The sequence below is a fragment of the Alternaria triticimaculans genome, assembly GCF_023758025.1.
Source record: "Alternaria triticimaculans strain BMP 0046 chromosome Unknown scaffold_22, whole genome shotgun sequence".
In the NCBI taxonomy this organism is placed as follows: domain Eukaryota; kingdom Fungi; phylum Ascomycota; class Dothideomycetes; order Pleosporales; family Pleosporaceae; genus Alternaria; species Alternaria triticimaculans.
In genome coordinates this window covers 217,032-236,139 of record NW_026055979.1, presented here as the reverse complement: position 1 = coordinate 236,139, position 19,108 = coordinate 217,032, and the positions used below count along the sequence as shown (strand labels likewise).

Here is a 19,108-nt window from a genome sequence, read left to right as displayed (position 1 = left end):
GTTTAGGTATTGCGATTACGATGTCGGGGGCGATGCGATGCTACCTGGGCTAAAGTAAATTGGTTAGTAGGGTCTATAATGTTAGCTCTCGTGATTTCATGAGGTTACGCCTCGTTTTGCAGTCTCGAGATGCCAAACTTCATGGTGTTGAAGCCTCGGCAGCCAGATGCGGGGAAAGACCCTGGCTGCACTCGCGCGTTGCGGTGCGTGTTTTCCGTGTCATTTGCTGACTCGACAGACAGATAGAGACTACTCTTCTCGAAAGATATTCGACCAAAGCAACAGCCGTCGTGGTGGGTGTAGACGACATGTGGGACGGAGACGTAAGGGGTCGCGGCCTGCAGCGCGTAGCAGTTGTGGAGCCCGCCTTGGCCAATTTTTAGATTCTCTCGTCTTTCCACCCGTCGCTACATCATCAGGGCCATGATTTTCTCGTTCCCACGCCTCAGACCCGAGCCGCTCTTGCGCGCATCATCACGATTCACGCATGCGAACCGTACCGTATAGGGTATTGACAGGTCGTACGACGGCAGATGCTGTCATGTATATTGAAAGCTAAGCTAGCCCAAAGATGAGAAGCGATAAACGGAAAGTAAGAGAAGAGATCGGCATCTAAGAAAGGTACAAATTGAACCGTCTGCTACACAAGGATCGGCCGACGTTGTTCTTCTATTCGTGTCACTGAATGCTACACGCTTGCTGCCACTCTGCTGCTCTCGAGAATGATCTTGGACCCCTTTCGTAAGAACTCCAACAATCTGAATCCAATGGAAGTGAATTATATGCTGTCGGAGTACCAGGCTTGGCCACGTACCGGAGCCCCCGTATAATTTGTACGTTCATTCTGAGCTGTCGGTGCAGCATAGTAGCCGGAAGGCCCAGGACGTTGCGGCGGGGCATACGAAGGCTGTCCATATGGACTACTCGGGAAAGCTACACTAGAACGTTGATCAAACCCGTCGTATCTCTCCTCGCGCTCGTCGGCAAGATGACTGTCATCTCGACCCAGGGTGGCGGTTCCGAAGCTATCGTATACTGTGATCGTCTGGGCGACAGTATCGAAATGCATCTTTCTGAGCTGTCTCTGCATGCCGGGATTGTCATCGCCATCGAGGTGCGCGAGTGAAGCAGCGATCAGGAATGCATTTCGAATCTGCCTGCCATTCCACCGGCCTACGCCAGACTTGGCGGTCTCGTCGAAATGGGTCAGCGCAAATTCGTTGATTTCGCTTTCAACGATAAATAGGCGATCAGCTGGATCCTGGCGTTGAAGTTCGATTCTTTTGAGTCGACTGATGTTGTGCTTGAAGATCTCTGTGGTCTGTTGTCTGTTGAGCTGGTTGTATCGCAGATGGAGGTGAACTCGAGACTTGATTGCCTCATCAAGAACCCCAAATCGATTGGTCGTGAGGAACAACACACCGTTGTAATACTCGAGCATGCGCAGAAACACTAATCATGATGTAAGTATGAGTATTATTGTTTGCGGGATGAAGACGGCTTACCGGACACCAAAGAATTCCTTTGAAGATCATTCTTGTCTCTTTGCGAAAGAAAGACCTCAGCTTCATCGAGTAACAGAACACAGTCCCAAAGATGGGCCAAGCGGAAGAATTCTTTCAACGACTTCTCCACACCTTCCGGAGTAAAACCAAGGTCAGCGCAGGTGATCGGAAACAGCGGCTTCTCATATTTCTGGGCAAAGGCCTCCGCTGTGGCCGTCTTTCCAACGCCTGGTGCACCATGTAGAAGGATGACAACGCCTCGGCCTTTTCCTCGAATGAGATCTTGCGAGGGAACTTCCGTGCCCTCCGATTCTTCCTTTTTCTTCCTGAAGTGCGACTTCAGAAGCGATTCGATGAGTCGTTTGTTCTTGTCCTCAATCTGAAGATCTGTGAATGCCTCAGCCGCCCTGCCTAGCTGCTTCACGGGCTTGAGATAGCGAGAGTCGATATGCACGAACTTACGATCCCGTACGGCGTACGCAAACATGCGCCGTGGTAGAAGGACCAGGTCTTCTCCAGTAGGAGGGTCTTGGTTATGCTGCTTCGCCAGAAAGGCATCGCGCTTAATATAAGCATTGTACTCCAGGAACTCGAATAAACTGTCATCCATGAGACTGTCAGGGCTTTCTCGAAGAAGATCTTTCCGGTTAGAACCCTTCCATGTTATGATGGATGTGTCATCGCTAACTGGTGACAGAGTGTATGCGTCTTCTTCTTGTGGGGTCAGCTCGGGTTTCCACTTTGGATATACGTTGGAAGCTTCCATGAAGTCCACCAACACGTCGCTCTGGATATGCTCAGGGCTCTTGATCATACCTCCTCTTGCGTCTTCAAGGTTGTCCCCGACAGGACTTTTGCTGACCGACCACCCGTCATAGAAGCCGTATCGGTTGGCGATGTTTTCCACAAATTTGTACCCGTCACTCTTGGCGTGTTTCAGCTTCATCTCCCGATCATTGACGAACAGAAGAGGGTAACATGGCAGCTCAGTGACAAGTTTCTTCCCCGGAAATGGTTCAAAGGAGATTGGTGTCATAACACAACCGTATCCCTCGCCGTCGTAGTCCAAGTAGTACGACTGCACTGAGGTAAACTTGTGTATCCTGCAAACGGAGCAATCGCAGCCGGTCAGCAACTCTTTATTGTAGCCGACGTGAACCCGAAAAACTCTTCGGATCTCCTGTACAGTTGAGTTTGCGATGGGCCCTTGTTGGCTCGACTGTGGGACATACACCAGATCGCCCGGCTCGAAGAGATAGCTCAGATCTTCGTAGCCTACTTTGGGCACTCCTGACGCGGTCGGATTACGGAATCGTTGGCGCAGAGGTAGCAGGTGGTCTTCTACAAAGTTGACGTAGCACTGGACCTCTTCAAGCGTTTCTTTCTTCAGATACAACGCTTCCAGATCGTCTGGATCTTGCTCTTTTTTATTGTTCATGTCTCCACCATCGGCAACGGAAGCAGGCGCTGTGTCCATCAGCTTGAATGCATCCAGCGAGGTGACATTCGTTTCTGGTGGTACTGATGAGCCTGTAATCTTTGCGTCGATGATGTGAAGTTCCTTCTTCATGTTCTCGTGGAAGTGAAGGAGATGTCGAAAAGGCTGCAGGAATGTGTGTGGTTTCCCTTCCCAAGTTTTGTCGGCATCACTGAACTTTCCAAGGATCTTCATCACGGCTTTGGAATTGATCCGGACCTGTTGGATCCAACGATCGCTGCGTACTTTGCTATGTGCTAGGCCGTGCTTTTTGATCGTGATGGTCGGGTCCGCAAGGAAAGACGGAGGTTCAGAGTTATGTCCAGGAATGTGCATCCTTCTGACATCCTCGTCATAAATTTGACGTGGAAGTGAATCACCAGCAACCAGCACCTCCAAAGCGGAAACCTCTCCACTACCGTTATGTCTGTTCTTGAACTGTTCCCAATTACACTCTCGGACTTGAGGAATGATCTTTTCCGAGTGTGCCACACCATTTGGCTCTTCTTGAGCGAATCCATCACCATCGTCTCTAACGGCTGCCTGCTGACCTTCAGACATCTTGCCTGGCAAATCGAAAGGCCTCGATCGCAGTAGTAAAGGCTGAAGGGGGTCACTTCCAATCCAAGACGCCCTGTTTGCACGATATACGTTGACTGCGTGTCGGGCACACACTTCTTGCCGGTAGCGGTGATTCTCAACGGATGATCGGGGTTGCCTGGTTGCCAAATCGCCACGATGAGTGCCCCGTCGGTTCCGGTCAAAGTGCGCGCTGGCCGGGAACCAGATATAGACCTCGAGCTACTGTGGCTAATCTAATAAGCCAAACGCTGCATGGAGACGCTGCGCGAAAAGGACCAGTTTCGATGTGTTTTGAGGGCAGTGCGGGGAAAATCGGTGATTGGCTGTGGCGTGTACCTGTCGGCCAGGTAGTGCAGTCGCTGCCTTCTGTTAGACTCAGCAACTGTGGCAGCCGCGAGTTATTTCTCGCAGAGGCTTCCTTACACACGTTTGGGGATGAAATAACAATACCGCTCAGTCCATGAGCTACGTAAAGAATAAAGCTCTCGTCGACTGCCTTACTAGGGGGTTTGACCGCTAGCTGTGGTTTCCCGCATCGAATCTTATCGGTGTCAGGCTTGGACAAGCACACCTTCCGCAGAGCGTTCTAGATCTGGGGTTCGCATAGGCCCACTGCCGTGGACCCGACCTGATAATAATGTTCTCTGATCAGATTTGCTGCGGACTGTCAGCCCCCATTCGCGCGGCGAGATCCGTCTCTCTAATTGGCCTCAAGCCTATGGTTTGTATCTCTTGATCCGGCGCTGACAATACAAATGCGGTATCCGCGCTACTATCTGCATTGCACTGAGTTCAATCAGCGATGTAGCTGCACGAAAGCTGCTTCCTTTGACTTAATCGGCCGTTCTCTGAAATCCTCTTGGTTAATGGGCATTGCAGAGATGATGGTATGGGAAAGACAATTCCCCTCTCGTCTCAAGAGTTTCTTTGGCAACCACGCTCGTCCAGACACGCTCCAGTGTAATTCTGCGCTTCTTCGCAGCAGTCTTACAAAGCTTGACCAGAACATGATTGGCGAATCATCTGGACTTATACGCAGCCTCATCACCCAGCTACTCCTTTATCCTAACTCAACGCACGTCAAGCTATCTTCATAGGAGCAGAGTCTCTACGACGCAGTGTCGCCATGCAACGTGCCAGCTTTAGTATCTCTGTTCGGCTCGATCGTGGGCGACATGGACAAGCGAAAGCCGATCATTTGCATCATAGACGGCATATCCGGTATCGGCACTCCGCTTTGTGGTTCGGACAGAGAACCTTTTGGTGTCGCTGATTAGCTTCAAGACATGTGCACTGCCAGCGATCTGATCCAGTGCTGAAGTTGCTCATGGCTAGTGCAAACAAACCGCTGAACCTTGGGTCGCTGGTGCGTCGCGATCGTGGAGAATTTGTGTCCTTGCGGTCGGGCAATGTCAGCGATAGGCCAGTGCGGGGGTTCGGATTCGACCGAGATGTCAGGAGACGTCGGGAGAATGTTGATGCCATCGTCGCAGGAGAGTGACTTTCTAGAGCCTGGACTGGTACAACGAGCGTCGCAGCGTGAATTCGCACATGTAGGGCGACCACGCTCTTCAGGAAGCAACCCGTGGACGTGCCGGGTGGTTGATGGACATCTCAATTGCTGTGTACAGGCCATCGAGTGGTGTCGTGTTAGTGTATCTTATCTAGCGCATCAACAGTATGCTCAAACAGAGACATCGCAATGCACGCGATTGGGGATGACCTTGGCATGGTGCGCCCCGGGGGTCGCTCATCTTTCGATTACGCACTAGCGGGCGTCGGCGAAACGTGGCTCCGACGCGTTTGTGGATTAGCGCCGGATGCAATACCCTCCGCGCAGCTGTGCCAGTACTCTCAGCCTTGGGCAGACGACAATGAATGGCAGCAGTACTTTCAGCCTGACAAGATCTTATTGTTTTCGCGCTCGTCTCGACATGAGTCGATTGTAATGACTTTGAGTGGTATTTTGCGTCCAGCCTGACAGCGGCCTCGCTGCTCTGCTCTGTCTGCCCACGACGACCCGAAGCTGGATCTAGCCATACTGCCTTTCGCAATAGGTCCCTCCTCCGATTCCCACGACGAAGAGCACAATGCACGATGTGTATCGAACACCCGCACCGAGCTGCTAGACGAGACAACAACATGGACGAACAGCAAGGACGGCAAGTCTATATCTTGGCTGAGCGGCATGGTCGGCACGGGAAAGTCTATGACAGCGCGGACCGTCGCTCAGTCGAGGGCAGCTCGGGGCAAGCTTCTTTCTTCAAGAAAGGCGATGGCAAGCGCGGCAACGCCTCACGGCGTTTCGAAACTATTTCCCTGTGCCGCTGCGGAGTACATCATTCGACCAAAACGGCAGCCGTTGCGGTGGGTGTACACAACATGTGGTATGGAGAGGTAAGGAGCAGCGCGTGGCGATTGTGGAGTCGCATTGCTACATCATCAGACCAAAGGGATATCTCAAACCTCCCTTTTCCGTGCCTCAGTCTTGGGTCACCCTTGCGCCCACAATTACCCACCCATGCGAACCGTCACGTATCGGGTACTGGCATGTTGTATCACGGCAGATGCTGCGATGTGAACTGAACGTCGACGATAGACTCTTTCCTCATTCGTTCCTAGCCTATGGCAACGTACCCTTTACGCCTTTAAATCTTCAACTTGGTCTGATTACTATCGCGCTAGGTCTAGGCCTTCCAGTCCGTCTCGAGGACATGGAGAGACACTATAGTCAACGCCTTGCAGGATTCCACCACGCAGTTGGAGCAACGCCACACAAAACCCTGTCGTGTATCGCTCAACGGTGACCTACCCTTTCAGCCACGCTCTTCGCAAGCTGAGATCGAAGGGCCAAGAGCACAAGGCTGCAAACACAACGGGACGCGTGATCGATGTGGTTCCGCGACGTCGCTCTACACAGATCGGTACAAGCAATGTGTATCTTATGCAATGTAGCAGCACATCGCTACCGTTGTTGGGCCCCTTACGCTTTTGTGAGAGATTGGCACGCATCCGCGGACCACCCGACAACAAGTCATGTCGATTGTAGACAGTCAGTGTGTATCTCACATTCAGTTCATTGGAGAGAACAAGTATCGGGCCTAAAATCGCTATATGCAGGACGCCCCTATGTTACCTACCAATGGATGTTGCACGGCATGTCCAACATCTCAGTCGAGGCGACCTCACTTCCCGACCCGTCTTCAAGTATAAGGCGCAAACGGACGTGTACCTGACATCACGTACTAACCTCACCCTTCACTTACTCACGTGCGTAATAGTATCAATGGACGACTGTTTAGTACTCTCACCACCCCGATTATACATATCAAGAACCTCATTCCAATCAAAGATAGCACCACACCCTCACAGCCAGCAATGACCTCACAAAAGACCATCGCCCTCATCGGCTCCACCGGCTTCCTAGGCCCCTACATCACCGCCTCTCTCCTCCAAAAACATCCCCACACCACCATCCTCTGCCTAAACCGTAGCAGAGACGCAGAACAACGCACCACTTCGTCTCTCACCCGCATCAGCAACGAAGACCTCACCCGCCTCACCTTCATAACAACTGACATCACCCTCCCGCAACTCGGCCTATCCCCCACCCAATACACACACTTCACAACCAGCGTCTCGAAAATCGTTTTCAATGCGTGGAACGCAAACTGGGCGACGCCTCTTATCGGCTACTTACCCCTCCTCAATGCGGTTCAACATGTTATCACTACATGTATTGCCAATTGCCTAAACCCGCGTATCGTCTTCGTGTCGTCGAATACCTCGATAATGAACCACCCAACCCAGCACCCTTCTACCCCGCTCATCCCTGAAGTCCACGCCTGGGACTTTTCCAGCGCAGCGAACACGGGTTATGGTCAAAGTAAATGTCTTGCGGAGCAACTTCTCGCTCGCGCGGGAAAGGAGCACGGGTTACGCGTGGCTATTGTACGCGCAGGCCAGATTGGTGGTGCATCGTCCGCGATACTCAATGCGCCGCAGTGGCCTATCCAGGGTTGGCTATACGTTATATTCAAGACGGCTCAGAAATTGGGGCATTGGCCTGTGAGGATGAATGCTGTGGATTGGATTCCTGTTGATTCATTGGCAGAGGGTATTGCCAATGTCACCTTATCCCAACAAAGCACATCAGCAGACGATGTTAAAGTGTACAACATGATGCACCCTCGTCCTGCACCTTGGGCGTTGCTGCAGAAGGTGCTGGTAGAGAGATTTGGACTGGAAGTAAGGGAGTGTAGTTTGCCGCAGTGGTTGGGGATGTTGGACCCGCAGAAGTTTAAGATGCATGCGTTTTTGATGGAGGGTAGGGAGGGTAGGGAGAATGAGGCGATGGTTTTTAGAAATGAGAATGCGATGGAGATGTTGCCGGAGGTTGAAGATGTTACGGAGGAGCTCGTGGAGAGGTGGTTGAGGGGATGGGGTTTGAAGCTGGGGGAGGTGAGGGCTAGGCTGTGAGTGGGTGTTAAGGATGTGTACGGATAAAAAACATGAAATTGGCTTCAACATAGAATTCGATTTTGTCAATTCTTAGCGCTACATATCAAACAACTGCGCTATGCGGTCCTGCCGTCAAGTACTCAAAGCGTACCATCTACAAAGTCTGCTTGCCTCTCGTCTCAATAGGCAACACCAACATACTAAAGAACGCCGCAATGAACAATCCACCACTGGCGTAAATCGGCGCCTTGGGGTTACTTCCACCCGCCTGAATAGCAACAATGGGCGCGCAAAGACCAGCAACGCGGTTCAAGAAACTGCTCATTCCAGTACCCGTGCCACGGATTGGGGCAGGGAAGACTTCAGGTGTGTAGGCGTACAAGACACCGTACATGATGTTCTGGAAGAAAGCCTCGAGACAAGTGAAAGCGAGCTGGAAGTCGGAGTCGGAAGAGATGGTGAAGAGGAAGACGAAGACACCGGTGATGACGGTGGCGATGGCCATTGTGCCCTTGCGGCCAACGTATTTGAGGTCGACGGTGTAGCAGGCGAGGATGGATCCGGGGACTCCGACGATGGCGGTGATGGCGTAGTTGCGGTAGACGATGCTGATGTCGTTCTCAACTCCGCCGCCCGAGTTCTTGAGGTACTGCGGGAGGAAAGCGTTGAACAGCGGGTAGGCCATACCGATAGTCGACCATTGGAACCAGAGTAGAGCAGTGGTAAGACCAATCTTCTTGTCCTGGAAGAGAGTCCTGAAGCGCTTCATCGAGAAACGGCTGAGGGAGCGCTTGACGATTTCGAAGACGCTAAGCTTGACATCTTCTCCAGTGACTTCCTGGTCGCCGCCGATTTGGTTGAGAATGTCCTCGGTGAGCCAAGTGTGCGTCTTGTTGTAGTGCGCAATGCCGTAGACGGTGGCGACGGCCTCGGCCTGGCGACCGCGAGACAACAGGAACTTGGGTGACTCGTAAAGATGGAAGAGGAAGAAGCGGCAGATGAACATGAAGAATGTGATCGCGCCGAGAGTCAGAATGAGGTATCGCCAGCCCATGTTGTCTTCCATGCGGCATTGTCCGAGGGGAGTGCCGTCAGCGCATGAGAAGTTGGGAATGAATGCCCATGCCACTGCAGGTCGTTAGTAAATGATGAGTATAGCTAGCGGTATCGACTTACGGAGCGAGGCAATCAGGTTACCGACAGGCCAGAAGATGGAAAGCAGCGTAAGGAGGTTTCCCGATGTTTGAGGCAGGAATTCGAGGAACAAAGCGCCGTCAACTGGGAGGTTACCACCGACACCAAGACCAATGCAAGCGTAGAGTGCGCATGTGCCGATCCAGTTGGGCCCGCCGCCGGATGCAAGACCAAAGACCCCAGCGAGGAAAAGAGTAAAGTTGAAAGCGAGACGGCGACCGATAATGTCAGAGGCGGTACCCCAGAAGGAAGCGCCAATGCAGAGACCAAGGAAGAGCGCTAGTGTGGTGTATCTGACTTCCGTCTCGCTGACACCGAACTCAACGCTGAGTTGTGGTAGTGTAAGAGCAACACCCTGTATTCTGGTAAGTCCTGTTGGTTGATGAGGAATTTGATATGCGCACCTGCAGCCACAAGTTGTCGGCCATCCAACCGCCACCGCAAAGAGCAAAAAGCTGCCATTGGTAGCGGCCCATGCCCATATCCTGCAAGGCTTTGTTGATAACCTTGGACTTGCCTGTGGAATATCAGTACTGTTTCCTTGCGCAACTAACCGAAGTGATAGGAAAAGCCACACGACGTACGGTCATATGGCGTGTCGTTGTCCGAAGCAGCGACCTCTGCTTCAATCTCTGCCTTCAATGCTGCGACTGTCAAGCCATGGTTAACCACACCACTAGATGCATTACTATCAGGGCGCGTGAGGCCATCTTCTGGTTTGTCGTCTTTGGTCGTTTTCTCTGTGGCAGCGAGGGAGGCGCGTGGGTGGGTGGAAGCTACAGAAGCGCGATGGGTCGAGTCATCAAGAGGCACATGGACGCCGGGGAATTCGTCGACATGATGAGCCTTAAAGGGATTCACAAACATAGTTCGGACCATCTTGGCGTAGTGATGGTGGTGGTGCCGCGATGGAGGATGGGCGTGGAGTTGTTGCTTGGGGTTGGCGCAATGGTAAAGAGGGGTGCGATAATGGGGCAGTCGCAATTGGGATGGTGCTGTCCAGGGTCGTCGAATCGTCGGTGTCGCTGTAATCTGGTGGCGTTGTCGTTTATGTGTCGAACCGTCACGGCGTCTTCACCCAAGCAGGATGCTAAAGGCTTGTGAGGCTTGGAAAAGCTTGTATATTGGATATGGCAAGCTTCCGCGACAACAGGGTCGCAGGAAATTGATGACAAGAGTTACACGAGCTCGGTCCTGGAGGAGGGTCATGGCCCCTCATATACTCCAGCTCTCCCCGGCGCCGCCCCTGTCAAAAAATCTTTTGGAACGGACAGATGGTGTGGAGTCGTTGGTACGGTGCGCCAAGGTAGCGGCATTAAGGCGCGCGGTGACGTAGTGCTTGGTGGACCAAGCATCAGACCCCATCACGTTCCTCTGCCGTTCACTGCAAAGATCGTCCCACCTCGCCTCTGTGGTTCGCTCGATCCTATTTGGCTTGGCCTTAGCTAATACCATCGGTCTGGTAAGCTTTGCACTCTCTCTTCTTGTGCGTGGGTGCGCCTGCAGCAGCGCGCCTGATGGGCGCAATGACAGAACCTTACACGCTGAGCCCTCGATGAACACAACAGCTCACAGACCAGGTGCATCGGTCGACATTGATGGCTACCAGCACAGATCGTCGTTGCTACTACGACGTTGACCTCGCGTCGCGAGGCTGTTCGCTTGTGGCGGACCCGACGAATTTTGCCGCGTGCCGAAACGCGACTAGACTAAAGACGTGCCGATTACGTTTACTTTCGCAGGCTTCGCACACGCGAAATGGCTAAGAAGACCGGCCTCAAATTATCGCCAGTCGTTAATCACACCGACAGTAAGCGGGGTGGCTCGAGTGTTCTCGTTGAATGCCCAGATCAGGCATGACGTCCCAGAGATATCAATCTCAGAACGCGCGGGATGCTTGCGACCCCAACATTGATGGGAGATCGACATTCCCTGAATGCGCGGCCTGCCACTGCTAATCTACTGGAAAGACCGAGACCGAAACGCTCGAATTGCAACGAGAAATCTGCCGTTCACTGTGGCAGGTTGTTGGACCCTTGCCCGGCTCCACACCTGCCAACCACTGCAGTAAGTTCACCGGTCTCCTCCGAATGCAACACTTTCCCTGGCAGCACGTGCCGAGTAGGCGCGAGGGTGGGCCTGCCCTAAAGCAAGTCGCATCGACAACGGGCAATGTCACGCGACATGCTCGATACAAGGACCCAGGGCCTTTCTGTTGACCTCGTATCGCCTCGGTACTGTAGTGTTACCCGAATGTAACCTACGTACCACACTACTTGGCGACAGCAAGATCAAGAATCTTTCGGTTCTTCCCAACATGTATCGCCTGAGTCTGACACCGACTGCATCTCTCGAGCGACACCATAGGCAAAGCTGCAGGACGGCATGCATGTCACTGAGGAATGTTTGCGCACTCTGCGCCCGGTGTCGGCATCTTCCCAGTATCAGCCTTACAAAGATACATAAGGTTTGATTCGATCTTTCCATCTCTCTCACCCCAACTGCTCCAGCCTTGCGTCGAGGCTGCCTTGAGGTGAGATGCGTGTTCCTCCCAAATGGCAACGGCGAACGTCGTCTGAAATTGGACGAGGTAGTAGCCCTCCTCATTGATCCGCTCTATCGTGGGTCAGCCTTCCTTCGAGCGACATGCACCAGCATCTTCTATCAACAGTGCCATAAACACCACTCAGCAATAGCACGACCATCATTTCTATCAACTGTTACTATCAGCTACCGACATGTGCGACGCCGAACCCCTCGTCAGCAAGAACAGCGCTGAATGCGTGGTTGCCTTCTACAAGCTACTTGATGAACGGAAACGTTTTGCAGCGTCCCGATCGGTCGCAATTACACCCAAATGGCCAGCAGCCCGCAATGATCACTACTGTGACCAAGAGGTGTGTCGACACGAGGTCATTGACTTGTCCTCCATGTGTGAGCCGTCCGATAGCGATAGCGACTGGCAGTCATATATCACGGGTGACAAGGAATTCCCTATCATCGGACACGAAACTGCATCAGAGGGTGAATATTCCCCGAATGAGAGCTGCTGTCAATGTTCCTCTGATGATGCGGATGAGTACGTTGTTGAGGCCGTCCAGATCAGGTAGGTGACCTGCTGACATCATATAGCATCGTCCGTCTCCGTTACAACACACCACCCACAGTCTATGATGACCAAAACCACGGAAGCCGTCGGATGTCTGCGATAGATCCCAAATCAAGCATTCGCGCCCTCCGACAGGAACTTGATAACCTACGGATCAGCAGCGCACAGTCTTTTCTTGACCTGGAAGAGCAGATCGACATGCTCTCATCATCATACGGTATCCTGCGGGGGGACTACCAAGCTCTCTCCGACAAACACAACGAACTCCTGGGGCTTTCACTGAAGCAGTGTAAAGAGCTAGGCAATCACGCCAAGGTTTTGATGGAAATGAGCGAGTGGAAAACGCGCACGGAGAACAGCTTTGCTGCGGTACGCGTCCAAGGGCAAGAACCGGAGGTTTTGTATCTCGACACACCGCGTTCAACATCCACGGCGGATATTAGACTGGAGGATCTGAGAGATACTCCTCTTGCGACGGACAGTCAGGATGTTACATCGACTTCGGATGGACGAGACCATGGTGTCGGAGGAATACCACCATCTCCGATCATGCCTCCCACGACGCCTGAACGACGTGCCAAACATCCGCGCTTGGTCCTGAGATTATCGGCCAAGCCAGTCACGAAGGAGGAAGTCCTGGAATCCCCTGGTGCTTTGGCAACAGAGCCGCGACGCCCGAAGCGCGTCAGGAAGCCCACCGAGAAGCGCAAGGCCGCTGAGCTGGAGGCAGCGTCGGCAAGGAAAGCAAGGAAGCTGAGTTGCAAATCAGCCCCGTTCTGATCGCGTGAGTATCATGTCTGGTCCATGGTTCGCGTGGTGTTAGGGGACAGGCGAGGTTATCGACTATGGATAAATGGTGGCCTGCAGTGAGTATACCAACAATAACACTATTGCTTTCCCTCACCACGTGCAAAGAAAAACGAAATCACTAAACAAAAGCTTGTCTCCTTGCACCGCCACACATGACGATGTTCGCGGCGCCGCGACTTAGGGCCTCCGAAGGTTTTCGGGTTTGAGCCACCCTGCGACACTTAACTTCAGCCCTGCCCGCCCTTTTCTGAACACTGAAACCTAAGGTAGTTTGCGTCAGTATCTCGAATATGCAATCTTCGCGGAATTTGCAATCATAAGTGCGTGGTTTGACTTCGCATCGGGTGTGAGGGGGCTCCGATTGCTACTGTGTGTACTAGGGTAACGTATGGTATTACTATGTGTTCGGCAAAGAAACTGGTATGTATGAAGGTAGAAAAATGACCGAAGACACCAGGCATGTGGTGTATGAGATGCTGCATGAGAGCGCACGATCGCGCACTATGGATGCCCAAGAGCCGATGTTGCCAGGCTCCTCGTTGTCGTCTCATAACGAGCTGAACCCAGCCCGCCCCCTACGGCAAAAGCATGCATGACCCCGATTCGTTGGCCATACGTTCCAGATCTGACAATCTGCTCTTCTAATCATCTTCCAGAACGACCCGCGGCTGCACGGTCACGATTCCATCGGAAGCGTTAACACCGTTGGCAAGACGTTGAAGGCAGCATCATCACGATCCATCACCAGTAGCATTCCATGCATCTGGCTCTCCCTGCGCGTAAACATCTATATGCAAATCCTGCCAATCCCAAATCTGCTCCATGCCACCCATATCGACGGCAGCCGGATCGCCGACCGTGCCAAAGGGGTTCTGAGCAAGGAACTGGTCGATATCGAAGGACAGCTCATCCGAGATGGTCATTGACGGAAGATCAGCAGCAGTGGAAACCATCGGCGCAGCAGTCGGCTCCGGCGGGGCTGTGTTCTTCACCGGTGGCATCACCACTGCAGGCGCAGGCTCATGCGCCGGTACCGGGGGTGTTGTCGTAGGGACCGAGGAAGAAGTCTGTCGTTGTCGCTTGCTAGCTGACGAGTATCGCGAAAGCTCTGGTGTGGCCTGCACGAGCTTGAAGAGGAAGTTGTACGATGTAGCGCCTAGTTTCGTTGTCCCGCTGAGTTGATGCAGCATATCCAGCGAGCTTTCGATTGCATCAACAATTTCCTCGCGATGAGGTAGGAGGTGTTCGCGGTCGTGAATAATAGCCGAGCAGAGCAACGTCGCCGTGTCGAAGATCGCAAAGACAACCATGTGGAACTTCGCGTTGATGGGAAACTCGTGGTCGAAAAGCTGTCGCGCTACTTTCAGAAGACGCAACGCGATATCTACGCCTTTCTTCCGGAACTCGTCGTCCTGGTCGGCTATCGCGTCTCGCCGTTCTCGGGTCAGGTAGGGCTTGAAGAAGTTCAGCATCGTCACGAATATGACGCAATGGAGCTGACAACGCTGGAACACGAAGAAAGGATGGGACTCATCGAACGACGTGTCGGGGTCTGTGAAGCGGAAAATGGGGGGTAGCTCCTCAATGAACTTTTCGCATTCGGCTTCTATCGCCAAGACCTGCTTGTCCGAGAGGGCGTGTTCAGATTGGGCATTCCCCATGGTAGCGGCGATCCTACGACCGAGGGTTGCTTGGAGGGCGATGTGTGCAAAGGGTGAGAGTAGGTTTGGCTCCGTGGTCGACTTGTCGAGCCGTAGGTTGGGGAACTTGAAGTCGAGATTCTTTTGGTCGATGAGGTTTGGACGGCCGAGCCATGCTGACATTTGCCTGCACGAAAGTCAGATCATGCTTCAAACATACGCGGATTTGTACTTACCAGTCCCAGATATACAGCAACGTCCAGAGACGTCTCCTGATCTCGATATCAAACTCGCACAGGCCTTCGATACCTCCATCCTTGTCGATACCCAGCTCTTGTGCTTCCCGGATCGTGCGCGAAAGCGCATGCCACGACTCTACGATCTTGGACTCAGCCTTCAACCAAACGCACTTCAGAAACAGCTCTTGCACGCGTTCAACGCTTGTTCTCGCTGCTCCAAAACTCCGGCTCAGCTCTTCCGCTGCGTCGGAGAACCGGTCCGTCAGAGTCTGGCAATTGCAAGCCAACTCAAACTCAATCATTTTGCGGAGTGCGGGTGTGAGATACTGCACTGAGTACGCGCAGATCCTTAGGAGTAGGCAGGTGAATTCTGGAGAAAGTTGCTTGCCGGCACCGCGATCTGCCCACCATTGGACGTACTGTTCGGCTAATGTTGGCCCGTATATGGCTGTGTAGCGGTAGTTTACGACATTGAGGAAGTGGTTAACGAACGCATCTGCTCATGGTTAGAGAATGGATCGCTAAGATCTCGCAATGATTGTGCCTACCCGTTATTGATCTTGGCGGCACGGCTGAAAGGACTTTCTCGAGAACATCCGTAGTGACGGAGCTTTCTGTCGGTGAGTCTTTCCGGGGACCGTTCTTGAACGCGTTAGTCGATATCAATGTTGTGGGGTATCTTCTTACCTCCTCGACTCCGCCGACTTTGTAGTGCACATGACCAGGCATGTACCCCCACGCTTTCAGCCCATCTTCGAGCTCTTCTTGCTCGCCATCCTGCGACAGAAACTGCGGCTCTGCAGAGTCAGGAGCGCTTCGTTTTGTGCCTTTGATGCTGGACGCCGAATTTTCACTGCGCAATCGCTGTTACTACCGCGTTCCGCTAATGGCGGGGTAGGCAGGACGATCTACATACCGAGACGACTCTGGAGAAGGCTCCTGCTGCCCTCTTTTGACAGAGAATTGACAAAGATGGGGTACTTTTCGTGCCTGACAGTGATTGCAGGGCCATTCTCGCGAGCACTAGCCGCGTCATTAGTTCAAGGGGTAGATGCAGGGCCAATGTGGAGTGTCGTCACCTTTTGCTTCCTCCGTTGACACTCAGTACAGGACGTCGTCGCGCGACTGTCTTTCAGCGATTGCATGGTCGCCATTACACTTGATTGAAGACCGATCAAGATTGCGTAGTTCAAGGTTTATGAAAGCATGGCGAACGGACGAATCCAACGCTGTTGAGTTGTGGATCGGACCCTAAGACCGACCCCACCAGATCCACAAGAGCCGCCGCGCCACCTCCACGGGCCGAAGTTTTGGAGCCAGCCAGAGCTGACCCTGATTTCTCAGCACGTCATGTGATGTGTGGCGACGCTTTTCCGTACGAGAAACTGTAATGTCTACGCGAGCGGAAACCTCAATTCTGCAGGATCGACGGAACCTCCGACATTGGCACAGTTTGCCCAGGCGGCAGTTGATTAAATCGCGCGGCTGTGCCACAATCCGGTGGCTTTGCTGACTGAGGACGCAGCGACAATGTTCGTTCCTTTCGACCTCACTCATACGACTAGTAGTGTCGCCTACACACACGTCCCTGGCATTAGTTCTACGGATCTGCGCGCATCGTCTAGACCGCGCGAGGCTCGCTTGCGCATTTCGGGGTACCTTCCAGAGTCCCCCGAGGCCGAGCATCCGTGTATGTCACCTGACGACACGGTCCGTCCACGGGTTGCGCACCGAGGACCCTTAGGAAAGATTGACATACCGATGGCATGGGTATAGGTTCAATCAGTTCATGGCATCGCGTTGGAACAGTCGCGGTCATGTTGGAAGGCCTCGCTGGTATAGCCTTCCAAGGTTGGCTAATTCGGGCATGATGTCATCGCACCTCGGATGCTGCTTGCAGCCTGGCAGCTAATCTCAAAACACCACGATACCGGCACATAGTGACATCTACGGCTAGCAGCTCAAAGGTCTTCAAACATGTAACCAAGGTCTAAAATGCCACTTCATCCTCACCCACAGTAGCACCTGGGACGCCGCTTTCGACATCATGGCACGCGCCCTGCCTCTCATACCCTGGTCCAAGACCTCCATTCTTACTTGTCGCATGCATTTGAACTCGTCGAGGATAGCGCAGCACGCAGCTCTGGACCTGTTCGTTCTTGGATTTCCCCACCAAGCCAACAAACTTCTCGAGTCAATCCATAAGTACGGTCTTGACACAACAACCTGGGACTACTACGGTCACACTACCGAAAAGCAGTTGCAAGGAGCATGGACAACTAGCGACACTTTCCCAACATGGGCTCGCAGAGCAGACGACGCGGATGCGGATAGCATCAGCACCGCGGGTTTGCCGAACGACATCGCAACGAAAGCTGAGGAAGGGACGCTCAGTAAAGAGGATGTGGAAACCGTACGCGAGCGCCTAAACATGAAGCCGGATGCTACCTACAGGCATGCCGGGGAAACCATGACGCTCGGTGCGGTGACACAGGTTGCGTTACTTGCGGACGAACATCGTCTAGCTACCAGTCTGGTCGAAGATAACATGAAAGAACTATATCAGTACTTGCTGGATAATTGGGACAACCCAGATAGAAGCGGTGACGAGACCAGGCACTACATCTTTCGTCGCCAAGGCTTGGAGTATTGCCCAGGCATCTGGCCCGTTCTCGCGTCTGTTAAGCTCGGGGATACATTCGGTGTGCGTGCATGTGACGTGGATGAATATGTCAAAGAAGGTTGCGCCCTCATCGAGAAGCGTTCTACCGAAGGCCCCGCTCGACCGTATCGATCCAAAACGATGGCCGAACTTGTAAAGATGGTTGACAAAAACATCCTCACCGAACGCGAAGATAGCGGTGAAGATACAATACCCACTGTTCTCAAGGACGGCGCAACGGAAGCTCAGATTGCCGCCCTCGAAAAACGCCTCTCCTCACCCGACGAGCATTCGTTCGTCGCGCTCCCCAGTGGAAAGCTTCCTGATGACTACAAAGACTTCCTACGTGCGAGCAACGGCATCGATGAGGATATCTTCTACAGCACGAACGAAGTCAATACATCAGGAAGCTGGATGCATGACATGGACTATACACTGTTCCCCAACGAAAACAACGACCACCTCCTTCATGGCAGCGATAAAGACTTCGACGAGATCGAACTAGGCGACTACGCGTGCTTCACCATCGGCACTGGCGATGGTGAAGGCAACGTTACACTTATACCACCTGCGTCGGTCAAACCCATCGTCGAGAAATTCGAGAAGGTGTACGCGGAAGCAAACGAGGGAAACAAGAGAGTTTATGAGCGTGCAGCTTTGGATCTTTATGGTGGTATAGATCAGCTCAGGGCGTTGAAGTGGCTATGCATCGAGTTTCAGCACTCCGCGTATGAGGAGAGGATTTGGGGTGGGCTTAAGCCTTTTCTGGAAGAGTATGTCAAGTGGGGAGTTGATCAATGGGACGCAGTGGAGAGACGGGAAAGGAGGGACATGAAGAAGGAGCAGGAGGAGAAGGCTAAGAAGAGGAAGAGGGAAGATGGTCAGCCTGATGGGGTGAGCGACGACACCAAGTCCCTTCGTACGGCGTGGGATTTTTAGTCCGTCATATGGAGGCTGTGGCCCCACCTCATGCTCACTGTCAGCCTCGTTGTGGTGCAGTCGCGGCTTACTTGTTTCAGGCAGGCAGCGTTGCTGGGAGCGATAATGCCTCGTTCTTTAGCCGGTAGTGTCGGCAAAACCCTTGCTGTGGCATCCTGCGTAGCCTCACCACAACAGTGGTCGTGCTGATCGATAAGCAGAGCACAATTTATCCAGGCCAGAGAAGTCGGTGCTTAGAGCAGGAAGGGACGCGGACAACCCCCGAATAACGTTTCAAAGGTGGCTATCTACCACATATTGCAGAAGTGCAGCTCGATCCTAACGCCTCGTTGCCTTTTCGAAGGCAGAAGGCAGAAGGCTCTAGTAGGCTGTCCCCACAGACCACCTGCACCTGTGACGTGTATATTATACTTGCGATTTCTCTTATTTATAAGAGTATCTTTTTATTAAAGTTATTAATATTATAAAAGTTATAAGTAGCTTATTTTAC

At 52.8% G+C, this 19,108-nt stretch overlaps 5 protein-coding genes across 5 annotated transcripts; 2 read left to right on the top strand and 3 right to left on the bottom strand.

The window, feature by feature from the left end:
- Positions 1 to 778: 778 nt before the first annotated feature.
- J4E78_009678 (uncharacterized protein) lies at positions 779 to 3,543 on the bottom strand (the record flags this gene model as incomplete). Its single annotated transcript, XM_049370267.1, has 2 exons — positions 779 to 1,452; positions 1,506 to 3,543. The coding sequence occupies 2 exons, from the start codon at positions 3,541 to 3,543 to the stop codon at positions 779 to 781; spliced, it is 2,712 nt and encodes a 903-aa protein (XP_049218014.1).
- Positions 3,544 to 8,179: 4,636 nt separating this feature from the next.
- J4E78_009677 (uncharacterized protein) lies at positions 8,180 to 10,098 on the bottom strand (the record flags this gene model as incomplete). The annotated part of the gene is made up of 4 exons (XM_049370266.1): positions 8,180 to 9,153; positions 9,202 to 9,574; positions 9,624 to 9,736; positions 9,804 to 10,098. 4 exons carry the CDS (start codon positions 10,096 to 10,098, stop codon positions 8,180 to 8,182), a joined length of 1,755 nt encoding a protein of 584 aa, XP_049218013.1.
- A 2,196-nt stretch (positions 10,099 to 12,294) lies between these two features.
- Positions 12,295 to 13,108, top strand: J4E78_009676 (uncharacterized protein; the record flags this gene model as incomplete). The annotated part of the gene is made up of 2 exons (XM_049370265.1): positions 12,295 to 12,298; positions 12,387 to 13,108. The coding sequence occupies 2 exons, from the start codon at positions 12,295 to 12,297 to the stop codon at positions 13,106 to 13,108; spliced, it is 726 nt and encodes a 241-aa protein (XP_049218012.1).
- A 761-nt stretch (positions 13,109 to 13,869) lies between these two features.
- Positions 13,870 to 15,319, bottom strand: J4E78_009675 (uncharacterized protein; the record flags this gene model as incomplete). The annotated part of the gene is made up of 2 exons (XM_049370264.1): positions 13,870 to 14,965; positions 15,015 to 15,319. 2 exons carry the CDS (start codon positions 15,317 to 15,319, stop codon positions 13,870 to 13,872), a joined length of 1,401 nt encoding a protein of 466 aa, XP_049218011.1.
- A 1,745-nt stretch (positions 15,320 to 17,064) lies between these two features.
- J4E78_009674 (uncharacterized protein) lies at positions 17,065 to 18,618 on the top strand (the record flags this gene model as incomplete). Its single annotated transcript, XM_049370263.1, has 1 exon — positions 17,065 to 18,618. The coding sequence occupies one exon, from the start codon at positions 17,065 to 17,067 to the stop codon at positions 18,616 to 18,618; it is 1,554 nt and encodes a 517-aa protein (XP_049218010.1).
- Between the last annotated feature and the right edge of the window lie 490 nt (positions 18,619 to 19,108).